Raw genomic sequence first — 19580 nt, forward strand, 5'->3', positions numbered from 1 at the left:
TAATAATAGGCTTATGTCATTGTCATAACAGCTCAAAGAAGAGTCAAATATGGACTGCTTTAGTTTAACTCATGATTGTGCGGTGACTACCTTATGAGAGCAAATTTCAGCAGGTCACAAACAATTCAGAGTGACACTTTAGTTTAGTTTAGATAAGTTTCTCATCATTAACTAGTTGATTATTTACTTGGCTGTTTATAAAGTGCCTTATTCTGCCTCATCCCTTAATCTTACCCCATACCTAAACTTAAATGCTACCTTACTAACTATTACTGACTAAATAAGCAGAAAAGTTTATTGAGTTTATTGAGGCAAAAGTCATAGTTAATGGTTAGTTATTAGTGAGAATCTGTCCCCAAACTACAAATAAAAATATAAACATAAAATTATTTATAATGATTTTAATAATAAAATATCGCTATTCCGTGGACAAAATGTTATCAAGCACTGCCACTATTCTCACTTTTAGTATTTTTAGTACATATGTGACCCTGGAGCACAAAACCAGTCTCAAGTCGCTGGGGTATATTTGTAGCAATAGCCAAAAATATATTGCATGGGTCAAAATTATAAATTTTTCTTTTATGTCAAAAATCATTAGGATATTAAGTAAAGATCATGTTCCATAAATACATTTTGTAAATTTCTTACCATAAATATATCAAAACTTCATTTTTGATTAGTAATATGCATTGCTAAGAACTTAATTTGGACAACTCTAAAGGCAATTTTCTCAATATTTTGATTTTTTTGCGTCCTCAGATTCCAGATTTTCAAATAGTTATATCTCAGCCAAATATTTATTATATACTTATTTATTCAGCTTTCAGATGATGTAGAAATCTCAATTTCGAAAATTTGACTGGTTTTGTGGTCCAGAGTCACATATATTCTCAAGTAATGTTTAAAGGTAAATTAACCTACGACAACTGGGAAAGCAGCACATTTTATGTGGAGCAACAGGGACACCTGTAGAAAAACTGAAGAATAGCACGGTGTGCATCATGTCACGACAGACTAAAAGGAGACTTTACAATGTTTTATAATTGTAATTAATATTAAGACGTATTCTTCACCTAAGCACTCGAAATATTTTAATGTGTTTTGACGTTTTGAAGTTTCATACAAATAACAGATAATCACATTATCTATTGATAAGGAAACAAAGTTTGACGAAGCTAGCAAAAAAGAAAAGCTGTCAATGGAAACATGAAGAGGAAAGAAGAATTCACCATAAAAATGATAATAATTAGATTGAAAAAATAGCTCAAGCAGACAAAATAAGGAGAAAAAACTCGCTAGTCAATAAATTTAAGCCAGACGCAGTCAAATTATGGTCCCTCTGGTTTGTCTACTACCTGTATGAGAATAAAGAACAGTTAAAACAATATCAAGGAGCTTATTATATAGGCTATTGTGTTCCTCTAGAACTCAGTTTTACCTTTTTGAAGAGCTTAAGGCCAAAGTAATTAGTTGCCATGTTCTTCAGTTTGGTTGCACCACCAACTTTGCATCGCACATATCCATATAGGTTTGCCCACTGCAGCACAACTCCAATGATCACAACCACCTACACACACACACACACACACATCAGGAAGGTTACAGCTCACAGCTCAGATGGCTTATACCGCAAAACGATGCATTTGTGAGAATTTATAAAACTCACCAACCACTTTATGTTGAAGGAGACAAGTGAGCTAAACACAAAGAAAGCCCAAAACAATGGACACACAATAAGACCAATCCAGAAAATCCGTGAATCAGAGTTTGAGACCACCTTTTTACTGGTTCCCTGTAAGGAAATAGACAGGTATTAAAGAAATAGTTTGGTCATGAAATTCTCTCATTATTCATTCTCTCTTACACGTGTGTGATGTTAACACAAAAGGAGAGATTTTGAAGAATCTCAACACAGCTCTTTTACACATGAACACATTTGACAAGCATCAGACGTGCAGCGGAAGACATTTTTACTGTTTAATTCTGCGTAGTAAATATGTATTACAGCTTCTGTTTTTCACACAAAGCTATTATGTGACTTTTTTTTGGTTTGGTCCTTGACAGAGATCCTTCCCAATTCTCCTTTAGTGTACCACAGAACAAAGAAAGTCAATATGGGTCTGGAACAACATGAGGGTTAGCAAATGACGTCAGAATTACACGTTTGTGTGAACTATTCGTTTAATATTTGAACAGTGTGACTCAAAAGAGGAAATTTCACAAATTACACAACTTTTAAAATGACACAACTGAATGTGTTAGGCATTCACTAACAGTGATAAAACATGATCATTAAACTTTGATCCAGCTGCGATAAAAGTTAGCTATAGCTATATATTAAAGTTGTACATTACCTCAGTATTGTTAGTCACAATCATAAACTTGATTTTTATTATAGGGTTGCCTTCCGTAGGTTTGCAAATATTTTTTAATGTCCTGCAGTATTGTAAAGTTGTGGGTGGCGAGACTCACTGATCTGGATTCAAACATCCAATGACTGTGACCGTCTTCATTGACCTGATTCCACCATCTCAAGCCCACCAACAGTCGTCCCGTCACATTCTTATATATGAAAAAAACACAGACACATTCAGAAATGTATCTCTTAGAGAAGACCTGGTTATTATGCGTTATTGAAGTCAAAGAGAAACAAATATAATCTGGTCTAAAAATGATTTAAATGAGGAAACACATAGGATAAGATTTTAAAAATCACTGCCCATGCCAACATGATGGAGCAAGTTTTGGTCAATGCTTACGAAGACATTTTCAATTCGTAATAAGACCAGACTATGCGTTAAGAAAGATTTCATGTTGACTCCATGCTCACCTTCACTGTCCAGAAGTCACATGACAGAAGTAAAATGATGGTGACCATGTTGGCAATAAAACTTCGGCTCAGAAACTCACAAAAGAGGTAGATCAGGATGGCACATGTGCGGAAGAAGAGATGAAAGAAACAGGCCAGAGGATGTCTGAGAAGAACAAACTATTATTTATATAGTAATCTTTATGACAGAATAATGATTTCAAAAAGAAGTAATGATCAAACTTTATTTTAAGGTCCAATTCTCACTACTATGACTTTTGCCTCAGTAAACTCTAATTTGCTGTTTATTAATAGTTAGAAAGGTAGTAGTTAAGTTTAGGTAGGATTAGAGATGTAGAATAAGGTCATGTAGAATATGTGCTTTATAAGCACTAATAAAAATAGTCAATGGTGCTAATAAGCAAATAATAGTAAGAATTAAGTCCCTATACTACTAAAGTGTTACAGAAGAAACATATAGTCTCAAGATTGCTCAGTGGAATCTATATTTTATCAGTTATAAAATGTCACTTAATGTCAAACAGTTTCTTTTGTCTATGTGTTTTCACGACTCACTTGATGTTTGATTTCTTCTCACTAAACTCATTTTCATCCTCGTGGAATAATGGCACTTCACCAAGAGAATCCTTCAAAACAAATGCTGCATCAGTTCAGGTTTTAACACAACGACATTCAAAGTGATTCAGAATTTTATGTGTATAACGCAACCGTTAATTTTGTAGTTATTATTCCTTATAAATGCACTTAAACATGACTGAAAATGCAAAACTTAACATATTGTCACTGAGAGCTCTTTCATAACAAGTTTCTTTAAAGGAAATATAAGTGACAACTCACCTGTCTGCTCATGTTGGTGCAGGTAGTCTTGTTTCCTGCTGACGTGTATGTAAACACACGTGTCCACTCTATGAGAATCAAACTTTACTAATATTTAGTATGAGATATCCTCCTTTAGGGGGCGCATGGTGGCTCAAATAATGATTCCTAACTGGAATCGCATGCAAATCTCAGAACGTTACCCTTTTTAAATGAGTTATGCTACAAAATACAATTAAAAAAAAAATAATAATATATATATTATTAATATATATACATGTGTTATACAAAGATTTGTACATGGAAAAAATAAAATAAAAATCCATATCCAGTGAGTATTCACAAAGAATTGTGTTTGGTCGAAAACTAACAGGCCTAACATGATAACGCCGTCTTTATGCTGCTCAGCATCAGCACTGGTCCTGCTCAGATACAAATAAAAGGGACTAGCTGTTCTGAAAGTAGAGTAAAAGAACAACAAAATGAAAAGAGTATTGTTTTCTCTTGACATAAGATGTTTTAAGTCAACATTCCCATTTTTAGTGCTGAGTAATTGCAAAAGCCAGGAGAAAATGTATTTTTTTTATGTAATACCAGGTTAACTTGGAGTAGTAGTAGGCTATATGAATGTGCTAATCCTTAAAGTTATTGTTTTTGTATTTTTGTATCATGGCACACCACATTACCAATGAATCTCTCCAAAAAATAACCAATCAGAAACTATTTGCCTGTAAATCATTTAGTACATTTTGGGTTTACTGACATTGAATTGGATGTCATGTCTTTAGGGTGACGTTTTGGAGAGAGGGCGTGTTGCTAAAGTGATGGAGCTAGTCTAATTCAGTGGCTAAGTTAGCAAAATGGTGGAAATCGCTTACAATGCCTTTCGAAAACACTATATATGGGTAGTTGACGTATCAATGTGTCCTGTGGTGTGACAGTAATTATTATTATTTTTTTTTAACTCTAACATTGAAGATAAACCTCTCTCATGCTATTTGTAACTCTAAGAATGAATAGTCAAGTCAAGTCACCTTTATTTATATAGCGCTTTCGTAAATTATGTCAAAGCAACTGCACAATATCAAATAATGTAAAATGAAAAGATAAAAAAATAGATTTTCAGTTAAAGGCATTTCATTATTGAATTCAGTGACGTCATCATCCAGCTCAGTTCAGTTTAAATAGTGTCTTTGCAATCAAGTCGACGATATTGCTGGAAATGAAGTGTCTCCAACTAAGCAAGCCAGAGGTGACAGCGGCAAGGAAACAAAACTCCATCGGTGACAGAATGGAGAAAAAAACCTTTGGAGAAACCAGCCTCAGTCAGGGGGGCAGTTCTCCTCTGGCCAAACGAACCAGCAGTTCAATTACAACTGCAGCAAAGTCAGATTGTAAGGGCTCAACTGGTTCCAGTGGTCTTTCCTGATGGCTAAGTGACGGGGTCCTCACTGGGGATCTGTCTCTGGCGCTCATCTCGGTGTCCTGGTCTCCGCTGACGTGCAGGGCTGTAGAGGTCGTCTCTGGGTGCTGATCCACCATCTGATCTGGATACGGACTGTATCTGGTGACTGCAGTGACCATCTGGGCTGGATACGGACCGGATCGGGTGGCTACGGTGACTGGGGATATGTCCCCGGGCTCATCCAGGTGTCCGGCCTCTGCCGACGATCAGGGCCACATACATCATCTCCCGGCGCCGATCCACCATCTGATCCGGACAAGGACTGAGAAACAGAATAGAAACATACAAATATTAGCGTAGATGCTATTCTTCTTATGATGTAATGAGTACATCATGTGTTATGGGGAGTGTTCCCGGTTCTGGTTGATCTAATTAATGCAGCCTAACAATCCTTTAACGGATTTGAATGATAGAAGTGTGTTAGTGTGTTTTGTGTAAGCCAGGTTAAAGAAATGTGTCTTTAATCTAGATTTAAACTGACAGAGTGTGTCTGCCTCCCGAACAGTATTAGGTAGATTGTTCCAGAGTTTGGGTGCTAAATAGGAAACAGATCTGCCACCCACAGTCGAGTTTGATATTCTAGGTATTATCAAATGGCCAGAGTTTTGAGAACGCAGCAGACGTGGAGGACTATAATGTGATAAGAGCTCGCTCAAGTACTGAGGAGCTAAGCCATTCAGGGCTTTATAAGTAATTAACAAGATTTTCAAATCTATACGATGTTTGATGGGGAGCCAATGCAGTGTTGACAGAACCGGGCTAATATGGTCGTACTTCCTGGTTCTAGTAAGAACTCTAGCTGCTGCATTTTGGACCAACTGTAATTTGTTGATCAAGCGTGCAGAACAACCACCCAATAAAGCATTACAATAGTCTAACCTTGAGGTCATAAACGCATGAATTAGTATTTCTGCATTTGACGTTGAGAGAATAGGTCGCAATTTAGATATGTTTTTGTGATGGAACAACACAGTTTTACAGATGCAGAGTATCATCAGCATAACAGTGAAAACTAACACCATGTCTCCTGATAATATCTCCCAAGGGTAACATGTAAAGCGTGAACAGTAACGGCCCTAGTACTGAGCCTTGAGGTACTCCGTACTGCACTTGTGATCGATATGATACCTCTTCATTCACTGCTACGAACTGATGGCATTCAGATAAGTACGATTTGAACCATGCTAATACACTTCCACTAATGCCAACAAAGTGTTCTAGTCTATTTAAAAGAATGTTGTGGTCGATAGTGTCGAACGCAGCGCTAAGATCCAGTAGAACTAATGAAGAGATACAAACATGATCAGATGATAGATGCAGGTCATTTGTAACTCTAATGAGAGCAGTCTCAGTATTATGATACGGTCTAAATCCTGACTGGAATTCCTCACAAATACTATTTCTCTCTAAGAAGGAATATAATTCCGAGGATAGTACTTTTCTAGTATCTTTGACAGAAAAGGGAGATTTGAGATCAGTGTGTAATTAACTAAATCTTTGGGGTCAAGTTGTGGTTTTTTAATGAGAGGCTTAATAACAGCCAATTTGAAGGTTTTGGGGACATATCCTAATGACAGTGATGAATTAATAATAGCCAAAAGAGGATCTATGACTTCTGGAAGCAGCTCTTTTAGTAGTTTAGATGGAATAGGGTCTAACATACATGTTGTTGGTTTAGATGATTTAACAAGTTTATACAATTCTTCCTCTCCTATAGTAGAGAATGAGTGAAAGTTTTCCTCAGGGGATCTATAGTGCATCTGATGCGATATTGTAGCTGACGGCTGCATGGTTACAATTTTATCTCTGATAGAATCGATCTTGGAAATAAAGTAGTTAATAAAGTCATTAGTGCTGTGCTTTTGGGAAATGCCAACGCCTGTTGATGCTTTATTTTTCATTAATTTAGTGACTGTATTGAAAATACTGGGGGTTATGTTTGTTTTCTTTTAGAAGAACCGAAAAGTAATCAGATCTAGCTGTTTTTAATGCTTTTCTGTAGGATAGGGTATTTTCCCGCCAGGCTATACGAAATACCTCTAGTTTTGTTTTCCTCCATCTGCACTCCATTTTCCGGGCTGCTCTCTTTAAGATGCGAGTGTGCTCATTATACCACGGAGTCGGACTGTTTTCTTTGATCTTCCTTAAGCGTAAACGAGCAACTGTATCTAAAGTGCTAGAAAAGAGAGAGTCCATAGTTTCTGTTACATCATCAAGTTTTTCTGCGCTGTTGGATATGCTGAGGAATTGAGATAAATCAGGAAGATTACTTACAAAGCAGTCTTTTGTGGTAGAGCTGATGGTTCTACCATACTTATAACAAGGAGTAGAATTTACAGTTTTAGCTATATGGAGTTTACACAAGACTAGATAATGATCTGAGATACCATCGCTTTGCTGCTGAATTTCAACACCACTAACATCAATTCCATGTGACAGTATTAAATCTAGAGTATGATTTCAACTGGAAACGTGTTGTCTAACCCCAATAGAGTTCAGAATGTCTATGAATGCTGATCCTAATGCATCTTTTTCATTATCGACATGGATATTAAAATCGCCAACAATTAAGACTTTATCTGCAGCCAGTACTAACTCGGATAGAAAATCAGCAAATTCTTTAATAAAGTCTGTGTGGTGCCCTGGTGGCCTGCATACAGTAGCCAGTACAAACATCACAGGGGATTTATCACTAACACGTGTTTCTCTAGATAATGTTATACGCAGCACCATAACTTAAAACGAGTTATACTTAAAGCCTGCCCTCCGAGAAATACTGAGAATATTGCTATAAACTGTAGCAACACCTCCCCCTTTACCTTTCGGACGTGGCTCATTTTTATAGCAGTAATCTTGGGGGGTGGACTCATTTAAAATAATGTATTCATCTGGTTTTAGCCATGTTTCTGTCAAATCTAGATTATTATCATTGATCAAATCATTTACAAAAAGTGCTTTTGTAGAAAGGGACCTGATATTCAGTAAGCCAAGCTTTATCAATTGTTTTCTCATGTTATTTGTATGTTAAGTTTTTTTTCTACATTTTTGCTGTCACACCATAGGCCACAGTCCAATTTTTATTTGTCAACTACCTATATATTGAAGTAACAAAGTATTCTGTCAACATGGCCCCGAGATACATTTAAGAAGGAACATGAGAGAGAGAGACAGAGAGAGGGAGGTAATGTAACAATGCACTTTCTCTCCTATCCTGTACCATGTTTTCGTGAAACCCACCGCTAGACATACGCAACAGAGCATCAGAGTTTGCCTATTAAACATTTTACAGTAGTCTTAATGTGTGCCTTTATTGTCATTGTAGTAGATGTTTGACTGACAAAATAACTCTTGTGAATTTGTCACTAAGTTAAAGCGTGAGCACTCATGTGACAGTCACACCGTTAGTGACTGACCAAAGGTCGCTCTGTCCTTCTTCCTACCCATTCCTTTCACCATGGCTCTTCGACACCACATCTTGCTTTTTCTTTGCATATTACCTTTTACTAACGCACTCTACAAGCAATGGATTCCAGACACCAATTTTGAAAACGCTACCAACTGGGATAAAGGCTCTGTACCCTGCGGTAACGACCAAGTGGTGTTTTTAGCTCAGAGGAAAGTATCAGTGTATGTAGAAACGGCTCACACTATCACTGGAATGAGCTTGCCGGTGGATGGAGAACTGATTCTGGCATCTGGCGCTGGGTTTACCGTAAGAGAAGGTGGAGATCCTGGGTGTGGATCTGGAGTCACGGCAAATTTTCAAGATTCTGAATCTCGGAAATGGTTCGACCCATCGCTGTGGGTGGCTGCGACCACAATCGACGATTTACACAGAGGCACATATCAGTTTTCAGTCCACGAGGAGAGTGTCCCATGCCAGTATGACGACGTGGTATTTCGAGAGGCCACCTCATTCCGTGTGGACGTTTCATCTGATCATGACGTGCCTGTGAAGAGTGTGTCTGTGCTTGGGAAGAAGTTCACCAGCAGCTCTGAGTTTTCTCAGTACCTGTCATCCAGTTCCGGCAAGCTACAGTTCCATGGCTCCTCATCCCTTAAAATTGGTGGTTCGAGCTGTGACGATATCACGGGGTGCATTTGTGACAACTCTGGAAATCGAGACAGGATCTGTTCAAATGTGAAATGCGATTCGTTGGAGTGCAAGAAACCCCTGCTCCCGGTGGGACACTGCTGCGATGTATGTGGCGCTGTCGTGAACGTTCAGTTCTCTTCAAGCTTCAACTTTGAGTCGTATCGCCAACGTCTGCAGCACCTCTTTCTCAGCCAGCCTAAATATGAATCTATACAGATGGCCTTGTCGAAAGTATCAAAAGAGCAGAAGATGCTGCGAGTGATTCCTTTCGGAGCCACTCAGGAGATTCAGGTGTTGCTTCTGGACCAGAAAACAGGTCAGGAAGCTGGGAAGCTGGCTGAAGCTCTTGCTGGAGACGTAGTGCAGGATGTGCACAACCACGGCTTGAACATCGGCATCACCAGTGCAGAGTTCCAGGCGTCATCCGGGGCGAGCAGCAGTGAGGCGGCTGGAAACAGTACAGGGGTCGTGGTGGGTGCAGTACTGGGCTCCCTGCTTGGAGTGGGTCTACTTGCAGCCGTTGTTATGCTCTACCGTTATGGCATCATTAAGATACCCAGAATGCCCAGCATCCCCTCACTCAGCAAGTGGAAGAACAGTAGCGAGATTGGGGAGCTTGGTGGCCCCTTGGACCACGGCTTTGACAACCCCATATTTGATAAACCGACTATGATGCCTGAGGAACCAGGGCTGTACGGGACAGAGATGATAAATTCGATAACCCTAACTCAGTCAGGAGTGCATTTCGTAAATCCTGTTTATGATGAAACTGATTTCAATGGATGAACGGTGTTGTATCAGCTGATTTGATGGGGGACGTGATGACAAAATCATGTGAATAAAAATTTAACAGCTTAACATAAAAATCCTTGATGAATTAATCTCAAAATGACACAAAAAAGAAAAAGATAAAGTTATTAGAGTGCTTGTGGTAAAATAAAATACACTATTGTATGTTGCTCACATGCTGAATTTCATACCACATAATCATATTTCTCTTAATAAAAAATGTACAAGCATTGTTATCGGAGTTTTTTGGCTATATTATTGTTACATTACTATTTTTAATTCAGGGTTAAATTCAGGGATTTGATTAATTTGCATTTGATTAATAAATAAATAATACTACGTGCAATTGAGAAGTCAGAAGTCTTCCCCGTGTGAAGTTTGTCGTCACAACATTTAGCTTTCAGATATCAAAGAAATCTCTCCACGGTGACAAAAAATTACAATAATTGAATCTCAGATTTCAACTTCAAAGTGTAATGCTGGATTTTTGCCATGTTGTTAGATTGCAAGACTGACTCTGTTTACGACAAGTATTTAATTATTCACCTTTAAAAATAAAGATTCTTCAGTGGTACTTTGCATGCTCAGCAATCAAGGACCTATTTGGGCTTCTTGAGTTGCTAAAAGTCTCTTTGGATTAAAAAAAAAATAAGATTCTCTATGTCACATGGCAGATTCTTTAGTTTTGCCTTTTTTTTTTTTAAAGAGTGGTTTCCAGGTCTTGGGGGCTCACAACACTGCACAATGGAATTTCTCTTTGATTGGACAGTTTATGAAGAGCTTTCCTAATAATCTAAATCTGCTCTGTTAAATAAGGTAAGCATAAAATTAAATGTGCAGTGTAGAGGGGAAATGGGCAGGACCATGAATGAAAATCTCTTACAGTAGCGAGACAACCCTGTTTAGATTTTACTAAAAGTGTAGTTCCGAAAGGTGAGGTCTATGTTACATATATGGCTCTAATGCGGTCAGCAGAAATTCTGTATTCAGTATTGTGTAGATCTAGAGGTTGTAGACGTTGTGTTGATCTCATTGCAGCCTCAGGATAAATCTAAACTCCTGTTCTGACATTGTACATGTTAAATGTTATATAGCCTTCCCTCATGACCTTCCAGTCTGTGGTTCAGTGTAAGCTGTAGCTGTCAACTTAAGAATGTGCACATCGCTTTGTGTCTTCTGAACAGTTCTGTTGAATCGTACAGGAGCTTTGTCCTCTGATGTCAGGCAGGATATTTAGCATAATTAGCATCATTTCCTAAGGGAACATTGTACATAATATCTTTGTTGGTTTCTATAGCCGTCACATTTACAGCCTTTCCTTCTCTGAAGGCTTTGAACAGCCCTGCATGTAAGAGTTTGCCGACCCCTATTTATTGCAGTTTGCACAGAGAGATGCAGGACAAAAGTAGATGCAGCACTTTAATACTTTCCAAAATGTCCTGACCAGATCATTTTCCACGTTAAATGTCAACACGTTAATAAAAAAAAATGATCAGACTAACAAAACACATTTTGCAAAAATTTCAAGGTTATGGATTTAATAGTTACTACCAACAAATAACATCATGAATAAAGTTGATGAACGCATTATAAAACATGACTGTAAATGCTGTTTGTGTTCATAAATATTGAAGTAAGACATCATGTAAAAACTTAAAAACAGAACCTGCTGTACTGCAGACCTGTGCATGAACCATACTGTATACTGACAATATACCTCAGTTCAACCAGAAACTACTGTTGTGATAAACGAAATGACTCATGAGGTCTACGCTCCGCAGGTTAAAGCTACAGGATCAACAAAGGTTTCTCTGTGTATACCAACTCAACCATGCGTCACACAACTCATCCAATACCTTGTGTTTAAAAAAAACGCGTTATGGCCAGATACATGTAAACATTATGTGTAGCATAATGTGAGGGTGCTTTTATCCTACATACAGTCCCCACAACAGCAACACTGATGTCAGATTTTGTTAAACCATTTACTGTACATTTCACCATTTACAGCTCACAATTCAGCTATCCAACAACTAACCAAATCAGTGTATTAACAAGAATTACAACCATGTGTAGCACATAATGATCTTTGTGTGTCTAAAAAAGGAATTTGTCAACATTTGTAAACTTATATACACAAGTTATGTCTTCAATGACATTTTGTCTAGAAATGTGCAGGCACAGAAAGCACAGGCACTGAGATATATGCCCCATGGGGGCAAAAATATGAGATTAAGAGTGCGTATAATGAGATGTGACCTCATTTCCACTCTCTGTATTTGCCACATGACACGTGATAACCATTAAATTTGAACTGAATTACCATTTTTTATGCATATTGTGTTGTTTGTGTCAGTTAAAGAGGTAATGAAGCCAGCTGTTAGAGAGGTCATATTTCAGCTATTTCAACATTGGTCCTCTATAAACTTCTTTATAAAAATTTTATGACAAGAGACTCTCTCTTCATACCACAGGTTGTTTTCATTTCATTGACTTCCCCAATTAAACACACCTGAACCTGCAAATCAAGGTGTCCAGGATCAGTAGAAACTTCCAGAGCTAAACTCTGCAACTAAACTGGCCCTGCAGGAGCGCGACTGATTCTTTAGCATATCTGGTGCATTGGCCAAATGTTGATGAACTATCTTCAAAGAAAAGTGGAACAATGGTTCTGTAAACTCTTGCTTTTCACTGAGGCATCAGTGTTGACATCCCTGTTGAAAAAAAAAACATCATATGCTGATTAGGTATGTTTTGAAGCATGCCAGCTACTGTAGTTTGAGCTGGTTTAAGTTGGTCATGTGCTGGTCCTAAGCAATTAGCTCCTGCTCAGGACCAGCTCAGGACTGGCTTAAACCAGCTCATTACCAACTAAGGACCAGATTAAGCTAGCTCAAACCAGTTACTTTAAAACATACTTAACCAGCATATGCTGTTTTCTTTAAAAACAAACAAAAAGGGATTAAGGGCAGCATTTCACAACTCAGTGTCTTCTATGCAGCCTGGGTCCTCAATGGTCTCCAATCGGCGTTGACACATGTCTATGATCTTCTTGCGGGGCCCCAAGGGGATGTGAATGCTCTTGATGTCATTATCTGAGCACAGCAGCAGGGCATCCAGGTCGATCTTTTCTCTTTTGAAGATAGGAATGAACTCGTTCATGCTCTGCGTGGCTAGGAACACTTCCAGAGGGCTGGTGTCAGGCTCATCATCGTCATCCAGCCCCAACTCCACCTCATCCCATGGCAGCTCCTGCATGTTCCTCTCTTGCAGGCTACGGGCACTTCCGATGCTATCTTCGTCCAGACTGGGCACGCGATGCAGCCGGCTGTGGAGGCGCACGTTATCGACCCGTTGGCTGCCTGCTAGACTGCCTTCGTCTCTGCTACCGATGCCAAAAAGTCCACCGCTCACATAGTTGCGGCGGAAAACCATGGTTCCCAGGCCGGGACGGTTGAAGAGCGAGTCGTGGCCGGAGTCAGTGCTGATCTCGGAGTAGTCCACATCATGAGCGTGCAAGTCGGGTTCGCTGATGGCACGTGAGACGGCATCCTCGTTGTCATTAGGGAACATGTCACGTATGTTACGACGAGACCGGTCCTTAGGGTTGACGTACGTTCCCTGCTTCAGAAACATGACGTCATTGCCTAGTTGTAGGCCAGATAAAGAGCGGACACTCTTCCTGCCATCTTCGTAAATCTTGAATGTCCCGTCACCTTGCTTTTTCTTCTCAAGCTTCTTCTGGATCTTAGTTTTGCCCCTGGCTGTGGCGTGGAGAGTAGCCTAGAGCGAAAAAAAATAGTACAAATATAGATTTAGTGAATGTGGCTTCTAACTAAACATCAAGGGCCAGTTTTACTAACAGCTTGTGCCAGCGCAAACTGTCTTTTGGCGTTAAAATAGTAAAAATAGTCAGGATTTACTAAAGACACACAGTGAAGAATTAGTGCTGAAGAGTCGTGGACACAGTTATTTTTGCAGCTGATCTTATTGAAAATGCATTTGTAGGAGTTTCCCTTATAGACGCAAAACTTATGGAGGGAAAGTATTCAAATGAATCACGCAACTAGATTTAATAATGTTTGCGCTCATCAAATTACTGGTATTTGCGCCATTATTTAACGCCCTAAAAAAGCACGTCTTAAAATATTTTGCGCTTGAAATGGCTGCATTTGTTGTAGCTAGGAGGAGCCACCGCAGAGAACAGAGAGCGCATTGTAGAAGGGAGAGGATTTTTTCCGCACATATTAATTTATTTGGTATTCCAGAAGAACACATTATCCGAACATATCGTTTGCCAACCCATGTTATATTTAGTTTGCTTTTTCAACACACTGTGGTTTCTTTATTCTTTATTTGTGACTACTCTAATTTGTGCTGGTGTATTGTATTGGTCAATATGTAAATGAGATGTTGCATCTGTGCTCTTCAATTTGCGCGTTGTTAGTAAATCACCCGCAGAAATTTCCACACCCATCGTCGCTGTTTTGGAATTGTGCTCTCGTGCTAATTTGCCCTGCTTTGCCCTGTTAATTTGCCCCAAATATTTAAGCATTGCAGAGCAGTCTGACCTGGGAGTATGGCACATTAGTGGCAGTGTTGAAATGGTGTAGCTTGCGACTCAAGGTACTGCTGGCATAGCTGGAGAAGCTCATGGCATCAGAGACCGATGCTTCCGTTGTCTCTCTCTGAAATCTACGCTCCATGCGCCGTCGGTGCTTCTGCTGCATTTTAATGCATTCCTTGATGCGGCGTTCAGCATCACGGAAAGCCCGGTCCTTCAGTTTGCTTACTAGCTTGGGGTTGAGGGCTGTCTGCTTGGAAGCGATGGAGTCCAGATAACGCACGCAATCCATGTGGTTCTTGGTGGCAGCCATGTCCAGCGGCGTGTGGTAGTCGTTGTCCAGGCACCACACGTTGGCACCAAATGACACCAAGAAGGACAGGCAGTTGAGATGGCCATTGGAGGCAGCCAGGTGGAGTGGCGTGTTCCCCCATATGTCACACTTATCTGGGTTCCCCCTGAAAGTAGAGCCGTGATAGATCCATATCAGGTGTGGCATTTAATAGTGATCTCTGTGAAACCACTACCCCGACCCTATAGCCTATATATAGCATATACAATTCACACTTTTATGTGTAAAGTGAACTGGATATGGCTTTTCTAAGCTGTCATTATCACTTGTTTTATATCCCAAGAATAGCTGAGACCACAATGGCAATCCCATGATTTTTTGATTATGTTTTCAGCACTGGCTTGCCATCCGTGAAGGCCAGTTAATAATACATAAGTCTATGAAACTAAAACAACCTGCTCTACACGTGATATCGAAAATCATGAAACGTCATAAGAAGGACAAACAGGTCTGTTATATAATTCATATGATCTCTTATTTTTCTTACTTATATAAGTTTTATTTTGTAAGCCAGTAATCCAGGTTTATCGCTCCTAAAGCCGATCCAAACCCCTGGATCGGTAATTTGATCGCCTGCTTGAATAAGAGGGAGCTTGTTGGGTGTCTCCTTACTAGCAAGAATGAAAGAGTTGCATAGGTGATGTCACACTAAATTCCTGTGTTCAGACTGTAACCACGGGCCTGATCAACAAAGAAACTATTCTAAAACTATAAGAAATGGTCTAACCTATGACTGCTAGAAACTACATACAGTACATAGTAATGTTAATAATATATTCTGCAAAATGCATTTTAAATACACAACCATTTACATCTAGTTTGTTGAAGTGTTGTGTTGAGATATTTACAAACACATATAGACAACTGTATAAAAAGCTAATTTGCATCCAATTCTCTATTAAATATTATTACATATCTCTATTAGAACTCAGTATTAATGTTACTTGCTATATGGCACTCTTTGCAATGACTCAGTACAGTGCGATGCATTACGATATGATAATTGAATCGCTTGAAACTAAACTCAGATTGAAAATGTAAGAGAATAATATGTATGCATATATATATATATAGACATTTTGAAAATATCATTTTAAAAAGTGTACAATATAGTATATATTATAGTGAAAAATAAAAAATGTGATGTATAAGTATGACAAAATATGTCATTATATCATATATATGATTTGTGCTGCCCTAATTTGCACTTTACATTTAAGCTGTATCTTTCTGTTTTCTACATCTAGTGCTAGTTGAGCCTAATTAATATTTGATGGGTGACAGGTGAAGCCTTGCAGCGATGCATTATGGATGAGAAAAGCTGCAAAGTTTTCACAGTTAGCAAAGGGAGCTGTGTGCACTATTGGGTCAAGCCAGAATTTGGATTATGACCCGCTAACCTGCCTGACCTTGATTTTTGGCATGCCTATACTTCCATCAAATATATTAGCATACAAATGTATTGCCCTATAAAATGAGAGAGCCTTATAGATCCGTATCCAGCACAATCTGCAAATGTACTGCAGATGGTCAAGTATTAGTCATAACTGCATGGTCTGCATAAACTGACATACTTACCCCACTAATACTGTCAGATAATAAGACATATGATTGTCAGAACATTGTCAAATTACTGGAAGAGGAGTATAATATTGTAAGCTATCTCCTAACATGAAGATACCCACCACCCATAAATGTCTATTTTTTACCTTCGTTGCTATTTTTACCATAATTTTACTGTCCCTATTTGTTAACAGCTTCTAATAGTATGATTCATGACAGGTCAGAGCCATGTACCATATTGCACTAATGACCTCTTGTAAACCTTTTCTGTCAACAGTGGGCATTATCGTGGGAAATCTTGCTTCACGGTTCAGTCAGTGCCATGCTGTGCATTGAATTAATCACTAGAGAGATTAAACACCCAAATTAAGGGATTAATTACTGTATCCCTATGTGTACATGAGCATAAATTGGCTCTAACCATAGAAATGCGATGCTTGCTTTGCTTTATGTGGAGCAGATCAAGCGATTGCCAGTGGCTTTCAATGGTCAAACAGTCCGATTATGCAGTGGGAGAACTTCTGACAATTAAGAGCGTTTATAAAGGGCCTCTAGGTCTGCAGAGGAAACCAGGTCAGCTCTGATGAAAGCTTTTGTGTCTTTGTTCGCTTTTATCTGTCTTCTGTCATCAGCATTAACAGACCGCCTGTAGATCACATAATGTGGAATTTTTTATGTGTTAGTGATAAAACAACTCAAATGACACTGCAAATGAATAAGGGCCACTAAGAAGTAGCAAGGGCAGTATATCTGTCTCAAGGTATACATTTTTAATCAGTCCATGCATTAGAATTGAACCTATGACCTTGGTGTTGTTGCTAATGACATGCTCTCTCGCAGTCCGAGCTAGAGGAACACGAAAATGTGAAAAAAAACCATCTTAAAATACCACTAAAAAGTATTTTTCAATGCGAATTCCATGCTGATAGTTTGATATGCCTATAAAACTTGCAGTTGATTTTTTCTACCTGATCTGACTCAAAAAATGTATTTTGTTGATGATGTTGATTCATTATTTTTTGACCTAAAGCCAGTTAATTTCCTTGTTACCAGAAATACAGTTTTGGGTTACTTTAAACAGGTTTTTACAGTGAGAAAAAAACGTGCCTTTTATGGTATTATGTTAATATGACATGATCCTCTGCAAACTTGAGACATGTTACATAACACCACCATAAATATCACGAGAAAGGGTATAAGGAAGTAGGCTGGAGAACTGAGAACAGCACGTTCCACACCCAATTAACCTAAGAAAATCATCAGCCCTGTGAAGCACCAGCCGTCGTGACACCAGTAACGGTGCCCCGAGATCCGCGCCATGCCGGTTCCTGCGCAAGCCATTTCATATGAGGCGTACATGCAAACATACGGGTTAAACTTCCGTTAAATCCACAAGCTAAACCAGTTAATTGAGAAAACGTAGGGAATGAGGCGCAGTCTTACCCTCTCCCTGCAATCAGCCGCAGCGCCTCCAGGTTGCCGTGGTAAGCGGCCCATAGGGTCGGTGTCATGCCATCTTCATCCGGAGCGTTCAGGTCCTTCCGCGTCGCTTCTTTCAACAAGTCAAGGTAGCCATCCCGAGCTGCCTTGTGGTATTTGTCATTCATGGTGATCTCGAACCTCAGCCTCCATCCCTCTTTCACGGGCTCTGTGCATTAGGTCTGAACCCCTGACCGGCTGCAGCGCGCGAGGCACTTGGAGTTTCCAAGGACACTTCAGACGCGCTGCGGCTCGTGAGGGTGTGGCTTCAGCTCGGCCCTTACAAAGGGCAATCTTTTTCCCATTTGGGATTCGAAAGAGCCCTGCTTTCCCCTCCAAACTCATTAGCACACGAAGAGGATTATTAAGAAACAGTTGTTTATTGCTTAATAAACATTCAAATAAAGTGGCACTAAAACGCACCAGGGCTCTGAAGCTACACTTAGCCTAAATAAATACAAATAAAACAAAAATATGATGAAGTTTTAGAATATTTGAGTTAAAAATAACCTCACTTTTCGGAGTCATTTTTGCAATGACCTGACCAGTTGTAGTGGACACATAAAGTCAGCTTTTTTATTTTTTTTTTTTTAAATGTTTAGCTTGAAAATTAGGTTTGTGCTATATTTAACTTTGACATTTGGTATCATATCTTTAATTGTGGCTTTGGTGGCAAATTATTTTCAGAGTTAGCGTATTTTTGTGATTTAACCCCTATGAAAACTTTAAGAAAAAAAAGGTTTCTATTGTTGAACCATTGTAACCACACATTCTAACCATAGTTTAACCATGGTATTTTTCGTAAAACAGTGGTTATACAAATGGTGGTCAATATGATAAAAAAAACATGGTTACTACAACTATATTAAAACCATGGTTAACTCTCCTAAGGGAATGTGAAGTACTAAGTGGGCCTGCTATTTTTCACATAAAACTTGTCACAGTACTTTTAAATGTGTCGAATCAATATTTTTCATACCGCATCTGTAAATCTCCAGTCATTAAAACCTGGATTAATAGTTGCATAAATGTTATTTATGGGAGCTTTATATAGATGGCATATATATCATGATGTGGCATTAATACACACACCTCCACTGACGTTTTAGGATTTATAATGCCTATAATTGCATGGTAGATGTCAAATTGTTCAAACATTTTCTTCTAATTATTCGTGTACTGTGTGTTGACAGGTTACAGGTCCTTCAGTTTTACGGCTGTACATCTTTGTGTCACCAAGTGAATATTTATGCCATGAGGTGGAACGAGCCTCAGAGGACCAGCGGTTCCTGCTCATGGTAAGTGAAGGACACTAATCTTCATGCATATTAATATGAATTGTGTTATACTGAATAGTGCTATTTTAGTAAATGTATATGACAAATAGTCTAGTATATAGCTTTTGCACTGTTTACTTTCGAAATTCTGTATTGTGGAACTGATGCAAGTTGCTTTTGTTAAAGGTACACGTTAATATTTATTGTGTTAACATTAATAATCACCATTAATCCACTGCTTTCAAAGAAACAATGCACAATTCCATTGTACTCAAACATTTACAATGAAATTGGGTGAGGCTGAATATTGTAATGATTGTGAAAACTGATATAAGCTGAGTAAATA

At 38.8% G+C, this 19580-nt stretch overlaps 3 protein-coding genes across 3 annotated transcripts; 1 reads left to right on the top strand and 2 right to left on the bottom strand.

Annotated features, from left to right (window-relative positions):
* Nucleotides 1-392: 392 nt before the first annotated feature.
* Nucleotides 393-3731, bottom strand: LOC306868655 (Golgi apparatus membrane protein TVP23 homolog B). Its single transcript, XM_079414918.1, has 7 exons — nucleotides 3671-3731; nucleotides 3389-3459; nucleotides 2834-2978; nucleotides 2476-2565; nucleotides 1670-1795; nucleotides 1442-1570; nucleotides 393-1358 (listed from the first exon to the last, which is right to left on the bottom strand). Exons 1-7 carry the CDS (start codon nucleotides 3680-3682, stop codon nucleotides 1332-1334), a joined length of 600 nt encoding a protein of 199 aa, XP_079271044.1. The 5' UTR covers nucleotides 3683-3731; the 3' UTR covers nucleotides 393-1331.
* Nucleotides 3732-8568: 4837 nt separating this feature from the next.
* Nucleotides 8569-9996, top strand: LOC306867960 (protein amnionless-like; the record flags this gene model as incomplete). Its single annotated transcript, XM_079413918.1, has 1 exon — nucleotides 8569-9996. One exon carries the CDS (start codon nucleotides 8569-8571, stop codon nucleotides 9994-9996), a length of 1428 nt encoding a protein of 475 aa, XP_079270044.1.
* Nucleotides 9997-11407: 1411 nt separating this feature from the next.
* On the bottom strand, nucleotides 11408-18204 carry LOC306862959 (pre-mRNA splicing regulator USH1G-like). Its single transcript, XM_079406074.1, has 3 exons — nucleotides 17922-18204; nucleotides 14571-15021; nucleotides 11408-13782 (listed from the first exon to the last, which is right to left on the bottom strand). The coding sequence occupies exons 1-3, from the start codon at nucleotides 18083-18085 to the stop codon at nucleotides 12976-12978; spliced, it is 1422 nt and encodes a 473-aa protein (XP_079262200.1). The 5' UTR covers nucleotides 18086-18204; the 3' UTR covers nucleotides 11408-12975.
* Nucleotides 18205-19580: the final 1376 nt, after the last annotated feature.

The sequence above is a fragment of the Barbus barbus genome (assembly GCF_936440315.1).
Source record: "Barbus barbus genome assembly, chromosome: 4".
Taxonomy (NCBI): domain Eukaryota; kingdom Metazoa; phylum Chordata; class Actinopteri; order Cypriniformes; family Cyprinidae; genus Barbus; species Barbus barbus.

Excerpts from the sequence above, each read along its gene's own strand:
- LOC306862959 (XM_079406074.1), bottom strand. The coding sequence starts at position 18,085 with ATGAATGACAAATACCACAAGGCAGCTCGGGATGGCTACCTTGACTTG. Across the intron at positions 15,022-17,921 it reads CGGCTGATTGCAGGGAGAGG|GGGGAACCCAGATAAGTGTG; the intron begins GTAAGACTGCGC and ends CTCTACTTTCAG. Across the intron at positions 13,783-14,570 it reads CTAATGTGCCATACTCCCAG|GCTACTCTCCACGCCACAGC; the intron begins GTCAGACTGCTC and ends TTTTCGCTCTAG.
- LOC306868655 (XM_079414918.1), bottom strand. Across the intron at positions 1,571-1,669 it reads CCTTCAACATAAAGTGGTTG|GTGGTTGTGATCATTGGAGT; the intron begins GTGAGTTTTATA and ends GTGTGTGTGTAG. Across the intron at positions 1,359-1,441 it reads GCCTTAAGCTCTTCAAAAAG|GTAGTAGACAAACCAGAGGG; the intron begins GTAAAACTGAGT and ends ATTCTCATACAG.